Source organism: Centroberyx affinis, unplaced genomic scaffold, assembly GCF_046629955.1.
Source record: "Centroberyx affinis isolate AG114_WGS23_722 - 3 ecotype Tasmania unplaced genomic scaffold, CSIRO-AGI_Caff_v1 ptg000122l_1, whole genome shotgun sequence".
Classification (NCBI taxonomy): Eukaryota; Metazoa; Chordata; class Actinopteri; order Beryciformes; family Berycidae; genus Centroberyx; species Centroberyx affinis.
The window spans coordinates 162,556-170,878 of NW_027278823.1; the positions used below are offsets into that span (position 1 = coordinate 162,556).

At 41.9% G+C, this 8,323-nt stretch overlaps 1 protein-coding gene across 1 annotated transcript; it reads left to right on the forward strand.

Moving 5' to 3' along the window:
- Positions 1-510: 510 nt before the first annotated feature.
- Positions 511-8,204, forward strand: lysmd2 (LysM, putative peptidoglycan-binding, domain containing 2). The gene is made up of 3 exons (XM_071528933.1): positions 511-960; positions 2,463-2,806; positions 7,367-8,204. The coding sequence occupies exons 1-3, from the start codon at positions 715-717 to the stop codon at positions 7,416-7,418; spliced, it is 642 nt and encodes a 213-aa protein (XP_071385034.1). The 5' UTR covers positions 511-714; the 3' UTR covers positions 7,419-8,204.
- Positions 8,205-8,323: the final 119 nt, after the last annotated feature.

An 8,323-nucleotide genomic window follows, 5' to 3' on the forward strand; every position in this document is an offset into this window, starting at 1 on the left:
ATTAAGACCACTTCTGTCTCCCATAGCCACAAACAGTAAAGAATAGTTTGTTCCAACAAAGGTGGAATTTTTTTTTAAACATGATTGCAATTGAACAATGAACTAACATAACACGACTCGATTTAGTTTCGTTTCTTACTCTGTGATTTTGAATAGACCGAATAGGCCACTGTTTCTTTTATCTGGACACGCTTCTGCTTTAGTCTATTATCAGGAAGTTATTTTTTCCGTTGTCATGGCAGCACGACTAATAGGTCTGTAGGCCTATGTATATTTCATCTTGCATAGGCTATAAAAGGACACTTTAGGTGAAACAAAAACATTTACTACACACTCCTCCTTCAATATATTCTTTGTATTCACTTTAATAGTTTGTAATACTCCAAAACAGTTTAACCTCTGTTCGTCAATACGGATTTATTTTGAAAGCCAGACCGGAAGTTGTATGTTTTCATTATGGTTAGCTTGACAGTGAAAGTCGGGACGCACTGTACGTTTTTACGTCAACGTAGTAGATCTGTGACAAAGCTAGCTGTGAGGTAGTGGTCCCCGAAACATGTCATATTTCCCCTGGGCTGACATGCACAACAAACCCGGGGATGGGAATCTCCCTGCGGCCTGAATAAGCGGCGGCCGGTTCCCCTTATCGCGGTGAGTCAACCGGAGCGTTAAAACAAACAGAGGCAGTCGGGCTCTTTATTTATTCAAGAGAAGATGGCGGAGTTCTCGCCTGTCCTGCCGATGCGGGATGGAGGAGGACGGTTCGGCCAGCCTATCTTCCCTCGGTCCAGGTCCGGTTCCGAGTCAGAGAGCGAACTATCCCAGAGCCTGGCCCGGACCAAGATCCGGTCCTACGGGAGCACCGCCAGCGTCACGGCCTCTCTGGGGGAGAAATTCATAGAGCATCGGGTTACAGACAGTGATACCCTGCAGGGGATTGCTCTCAAATACGGTGTTACGGTAAGGGTGCCATGGAGCCAACACAATGCTAGTGGATGCCTTGATGAAAGGTAGATCTAATATAATATGAAATCAGTGCTGATACAAATCCGCATTTGATCAGCTGTCAGTGCATGCGTCACTCACTGACAGGTAATGGGAACCAACCACAACATCATTCCCATTCCCATTTGCCACATAGTGTCAAGGCGGGGACATCACCTTTACTCTTATAATACTTATACATGCTTATGTTACAGTGATTTGACAGCCCCGCTATGTTTTGATCCTCTTCTCTAGTCATTACATGCACCGAAACAAACTTGAGCCAGGAAGTATCAAATGTCACATTGAGGCCTGTGAGCAGCCAGTCTCATATTGGTGCTGCAACAGTGAGTGCTCTGTAGAAATGCTGTTGCTTCATCCTATAGGCCCAATCTCAGAGGAATCCAGACAATTGAGCTGAAATGATAGATTTGCCAAATTTAACATGCATCCTCCTCTAGCTACTCTTTAGGGTTAGATTGGCCTTTTATTGAATATGGGATACTAGTCAGTCAGTGTAGTCTACTGCTGATAAGATGGAAGTTCCTCCCTGACCACAGCTGCATAAATACAGTCCTATAAAATCTGCAATGCAATTTTATTGCCTTTGCACGTTTGATCTATTTAATTAAATTGTTTGATAATGTTTTTTCGTATATTAATCCTTCATTTAAAGGCAGTAATATATCCCAGGGTTTACCCTTCCATTGGACTGGTGGGGTGGGTCACCCTGCCTTAAAGAGGTGCTAACAAACCTTAAATCATTTCAAAGTCTGGGTTTCAATGGAGAGTTTTAGTGTCACGATGGCCATGATGGTCTAAATGCTGTTTCAGAGGCCCCTGACAACAACACATTTCTGTGGGAAAGCCTGAATACTTGTAGTTTTTTGGCATGAAAATGGTGAAATTTAATGATATTGACTGTCGGCACAACATATCGGCTATTGACATCTTCAATCCAAAAATACTGGTATCAGTATTGACCTTCTAAAACCCATATCGGTCAAACCCTACTACTCCCCTTTGTCATTCCCTCCGTACACATTCATTCAGCTTTCTAACTACATAGACTATTATCTGATATGACAGTGTTAAAATGTGCGATGTGGTTGTAGGTTTGTATTTATGTGGGTTTCCATGTTTTACATCAGTACGCACACTAATATAGCCTTAGTGTATGTTAAAGGTTATGACACATAGCATCTAGTGCCTTCTTTTGTACCTTAGGTGTGATGTCCTGCCTAACATAAGAGCTAATTGGCTGTTTATCTGCCTTGTACCTGATTACAGTAATTAGTTTACACTACATATGATGACAGTGTATGAAAGTAAGCTGGACTGATTTGGTCCTCAGGTCTTAGTTGAAGCACACAATGCCAAAGCAGGAAAAACCAAGTTTTGGTTTGGGTTGGGTGGGTGGGATTCACAGAAAAGCTTCTTCTAACACTGTTCTTGCTGCTGTCACCCTGGTATTCCAGATGGAGCAAATCAAGAGGGCCAACAAGCTGTTCAGCAACGACTGCATCTTCCTGAGGAACAGCCTCAACATCCCAGTGGTGTCGGAGAAGCGCTCCATATTTAATGGACTGTCTCTTGAATCTCCTGACGGGGAAGGGGAAGCGGCCTGCCAGGAGTCCGACGCGCCCTGTGTGACGCAGGATTCGGAGGGACCCTCGCCGCCCCCCTCGCCGCCCCCCGAGGACTCCAAACCCCCCCAGCCCCAGCCAGAGGAGCTGTCGGCCAAAGACTTCTTACACAGACTTGACTTGCAAATTAAACAGTCAAAGCAGGCAGCTCGCCGGCTGAAAGAAGAGGAAGAAAGGTGAGGCAATGAACCACGTGGCCGATCTTTACACGCACACATGGAGAGGGAATACAGTAGGCCAGACTGGGAACAACCGCTGCATCTTTTCTACGTGCGCAGGTCTTTGGAATAGACTCTTTTAGACAGGCCTCTGAAAGCCCAATAGCCAGTAACCTTTCTTTCTGAATAAGCATAAATTAAAATATTCCACCTGGGGCACTATATATAGCCCCAACACGTAGCAAACAGGAAGTTTAAAAGGAAACAGTAGTGCGTTGAACATCCTGTTGCAAGGCGTTTGTTATGAGTTTTTATAGATAGATAGATAGATAGATAGATAGATAGGTAGATAGATAGATAGATAGATATATACTTTATTGATCCCGAAGGAAATTCTGGTGTATAGTAGCTTCCAATGTGTACATTACGAGATAGGAAAGTACAAATAAAAATTCTGAAAAAGCACGATAAGAGACTAAAAACAGATAGGAATAAATAAAGATAAAAACCAGTCCTGGTAGAGACTGGGAAAGAAAGAAAGTAAGAAAGAAAGAAAGAAAGAAAGTGCCTGTGCAATCTGCAGTATGTAGACAACTATGCATATACAGAACTGAGTAAACCAGATCTAAATATATATACATATATATACATATATACATACACACACACATACATCATCATATACTGTATATACATACATATACATACATCTCAGTGGCCCTTATTGGCTGAGAAGGCGATTCTGTGCATTCTCTTCGAAGAATTCTCAGAGCCAGTTGCGTATACGAGTGACAGGCTTTTGTACGTAGCCAATGAAAATGCAGAATCACCCCAGTTGGGATCAAACGTCCCTCAAAAGCCGCTGCACAACATTTCACACCGTTGGGAGCAAAACCCGGAAAACATTTTGCACCGTAGTAAAGCGGTGCAAGGTTTGAATGAGGCGCTTCCTTCATGGTCCAATCAGCCTTGTGCTTGCTTGACCATGGCATCCAATCAGATGGTGTCATTCTGAGTGAGTGTGAGTGAGTGTGAGGGCTGGCATTTGCCCTATGCAAGTACAGATGATTGATGCCTGTCAGCATTAAATGATGCTGGTCTGTGATTGGTCACTGCTCATAAATGCTGAGTCATTTGTCTGCCTGCCAAACTGTAGATTGGTGTGTGTGTGTGTGTGTGTGTGTGTGTGTTTGCATACACTGGGTGCTATACGTTTAGGAGACTTGGAAGAGAAGATGCTGTCAATGCAGATGTCAGTTTACTCCATTTCTGTTATCGTTTAGCGTCTGTAATGAAAAGCTTGGGTGTTATATTGAAGCTTCAGTGAAGGGCATCATGCTGTAGGTCAACTTCAGGACTCCAACTCCACAGGAACAGGGAATAAAGACAGAGGGGTGAAAAACACTCCCAAAGAAGGAGGATAGAAGATAGGAGAACATAACAGGCTTTTGTCGATCTGTTGCAGTAGTCTCTCAGATGCCAAGTTATGCAACTGTCAGGTATTTAGGATGAGGTTCAGCGTGCCGCAGTGGTCTGAATCAGGACTGAGCATGTCTTCCTGACGCTGCACGTTGAGACAGAGAACACTCTCACTTCTACTCAGTGGTTAGGTGGTAATGGACGCCTGGCATGCACCCATTCACAGAGGAACAGGTCTAGTCGGTAATAGCCAGGACTGAGTCACACTGCAGCAGTCTCCACTACAGACAGATACTCTTGTTTTTCCCCTGAAGACTTACCAAACTTTCCTACTAAAGGAATCCAGTGTTTTGCTTGTACTATCTTGTTTTCATACTGGCTGCAGGCCGTCCCGTAGCAGACTCTAGAGCAGCTGTTGTGTTAGTCTCCTTCCTGGTGGCCTAAGGATAACGTTACCTGACCCTTTCAACCACTGGACAGGACAACAACTGTCCATTATCACTGCTTTCCTATGTGGTCTGAAACCATGTTATAGGATTTTAAGATCTTTCCCTGTCTCATGAAGGAGTAAGAGGGTCTTATCAGAGATCACATTACACTAAGAGATGGTGGTCTACTACATGGTCAACATGTATTGAATTACAAAATGCTCACTGTTAGGGTTGAGAATCGCCAGAGAGCTGACAATACCATATCATCCCTATAATTCAACCACAGAAAGATAATATTGTGATTTTTAATGTTTTATCACACATGATACGGTGATATATTGTGATTTTGTGTTCTGTTTCTTTCATTTGATGCAATATAAAAAAAAATCACTTATACTTCTTAGTAAAATGCCATGAGTAAATTAGACTACTAAATGGAGTTAAAGTTCTTTAGACATGCAGTCATTCTTTCAACGACTATCTTTTCATTTTCATGACCATTATTTCATGGATAATCATTACTTGGTCCTAGATTAATAGCTGTGAAATATAAGTACTAGCTGTCAGTGTATCGAAACAATATCATGAAAAGTTATTGTTTTGTTTTTTCCCCAATCCCACTTACTACATTGCAATTCCTAGTAGCTTTGCCATGATGTGCTAGTAAGCCAAGGCCTAAGTTTACTTTTACAAAGGCATACGCTGCCAGTAAATATGCAAGAGAAAGCATCTGATCAATCTTTATATGTGTTTACCCACCAGTTGAAGGCTTTGCACTAAACCATGCCTCTGACTGCAGCCACATCAAAGATTGGCCTGCAGAGCCACAGTGTGTTTACTCAAACAAGAGACGCACACCATTGTTTCCACACAGTCCCAGAGCAAACAGAGACCTCACGCTAGTTTGGCATCCTCACTATGTAGTGAACCACAAACCTCTCGTCTATCAGCTGAACTACAGGGAAGGCCAGTAGGCTTATAATAAGTTGGGTAAAATCATTCATTATGCCTTTTCCTTAAACGACCCTCTATCCTTATATAACTTACATCAGTTTGATACCAGTTACTATGACGTTTACTGTGAATTTACATCATGAAGATTTGTATCAGCCTAAAAGGTGGCTGAACTGTTCCACAAACTAGAAGCCATTCACAGAGTGCATACTTCTTCCAAGCCTGAGCAATTCTCCTACTTGCTGTTATACCCAAAGTTATCATTCCCATCACTTAAATTGTAAGGTAAATTGATTTCTTGACCTGCAAACACACTCTTAGGATTTGGAATCAAGTCTCTATCTCCGTCAGTTTCACAGGTATGGCTTACAAAATCAAATCAGTTAGTCCTTGGTTTAAGACGTATGTGTTCATCAAATTTCATGAAAATTCATTCCGAAAATTTTGAGATATTCTGCTGGCAGACAGACAACCAGACAAACAAACTAACAGGGCAAAACCAATAACCTCGTCGGGAGTGGTAATAAAAAGCTGAGTAACCTGACTTTAGGTGGGTTTACCCTCCATTACACCCCTGCAGCTAATGCAATATACTCTAATTCACCAAGTAGTTAGTAGTAGTGCAATCTATTGAACCAATCCCATATTTCCATAAGTGGTTTCTGGAAGACCTAAATGAGCTGAGGATTTGCTAGGGAGTGCTTCTTCCTAGCTTGACAGATTGATCCTCTCCTAGGGCTGTTACATTCTTGTCGGAGGTGTGATGTGTGGGAGAGTTATCTCCCCATCCTTCCTGTGTTTTCTCTCCTCTCTCCTGGGTTTTTCTGACAAACCTTGTATTGCAAAACCCTCCTTTCCATCCTCTTTTGTATTTGATCCTTCCATATACCATCCCCTTATTCACTGCATTCTTCACCAGCTATTGTTTTGCCTCCATTGCTCTCCCAACTATCGTGTGATAACTGAAAACTTAAGGAGATTTTAGACAAACACACATTGGGGTAAAGAAGCCTAAAACTGTGCTTGCAAATGGTTTTTATCTCTAATGGTTTAGAGACTCATGATGGCTCGTATTTCTGAATTAGCTTTTCTGAGAGAGTAAGAGAGACTAAAATCAAAGGTGAAGTTCCAACTGGATGATGAAGCCCGAGACATTGATGTTTTGTAGAGCTGCAACTAACGATTATGTTCATTATCAATTAATCTATCGTTTATTTTTTCGATTAATCATTTTGTCTATAAAATGTCAAAAATAATGACAAATGCCCATCACAAGTTACCAGAGCCCAAAGTGATTCTTACTTAGTCTGACCAGCAGCCAAAAAACTCCAAAGTATTCATCTTAGAATGATATGAAATGAAGAAAAGCAAGTAAATGTTAGCATGTGTGGTAGCATGTTTGGTATTTTTACTTGATAAATGACAAACGATTAATCCATTATCAGAATTATAAACGATTAATTTTCTGTCAATCCACTAACGGTGTCAGCACTAGTGTTTTGTACTGGGAGGCCATTTTCTGACCAGATGAGCCGTCAGCTGTGACCAGAGAATAGTACAGCTGGCTCCTTGGTTAACCTCATTCATTATTCACACACACTCACCTAGGCACCGCGGTGGCCAATTAAACAGAGGGAGGAAGGGGTTGAAAGAAAGAGTGTATGGGTGGGTGAGTGTGTGTGTGTGTGTGTGTGTGTGTGTGTGTGTGTGTGTGTGTGTGTACCGTGGAAAATGTCAAACAAATTAAAGTTGTATGTCTTTTCCTTGTTTGCAGGGGCAGTGAGGAGGACTACACGGCCCCCACAACGTCATACCAGGAGATCTAAAGGACAAGTCTGTTTACCTGAAGCCCTATCTCTCTCACACACACACACACACGCACACACACACACGCACACACACGCACGCACACACACACTCAAATCTCAACCTCATTGCTTCTCTTTCTTTTACCTTTTGCTTTTACCAAATCATGTTGAACTGAGGTGTCATGTTTGCCTTTTATTTGTTGATATTATGCAATTATTATGATGAATGATTATTATTATTATTATTATTACTATTATGGTTTTGTACAGTTTTAATAGGAGGCATACAGAGCAGAACAGCACCCTGTAAAAATAGCATCCTCAACATGTGCCCATCCACTCATCACATGCTTCTGAAGCTGCTGTATAGAGCCCTTCTGCCGCATATTTTCACACACACACACAGACACACACACAGACACACACACACACACACACACACACAGCGTTAAGCAATGCCAGGAGGATTAGCTCGATAGACCTGCTAACAGCTTCTGACGATCTAAATCCCCTCCTAGAATAGTATCAGTACCAATGGAAAGACATATATTCAGGCCTTCCTCATCAGTGTTTACCCTCCGTACGAAAACACTTCAACCAGAAGCTGTGGATGGACTCCAGCCTTTTAACACCTTTCATTTGCCTGATAGAAGCTTTTCTTTGGGAACAGAAGGGACTGCCTCTTTTTGAAGTGTGAATGTATTATTTATGTGTGTGGAATACTCTGTCTGAAACCGGCTGTTTTATTGTGCTTTTCAAGTTTTGTTGATTTTTGCGGGAGAATAAATATGTATTTAAACCGGACCTGAAGGTGTAATGTGTTGTTTTCATGAGATTGAGGATATGGATGTCAGTTTTTATGTCAGTTTTTGGATGTTAGGCTGTTGGATGTTAGGGGAGTCGAGTACACAGGTAAAGAAAAG

Coding starts and splice junctions, on each gene's coding strand:
- lysmd2 (XM_071528933.1), top strand. CDS start 715: ATGGCGGAGTTCTCGCCTGTCCTGCCGATGCGGGATGGAGGAGGACGG. Junction 961..2,462: donor CTCTCAAATACGGTGTTACG/GTAAGGGTGCCA, acceptor CTGGTATTCCAG/ATGGAGCAAATCAAGAGGGC. Junction 2,807..7,366: donor CTGAAAGAAGAGGAAGAAAG/GTGAGGCAATGA, acceptor CCTTGTTTGCAG/GGGCAGTGAGGAGGACTACA.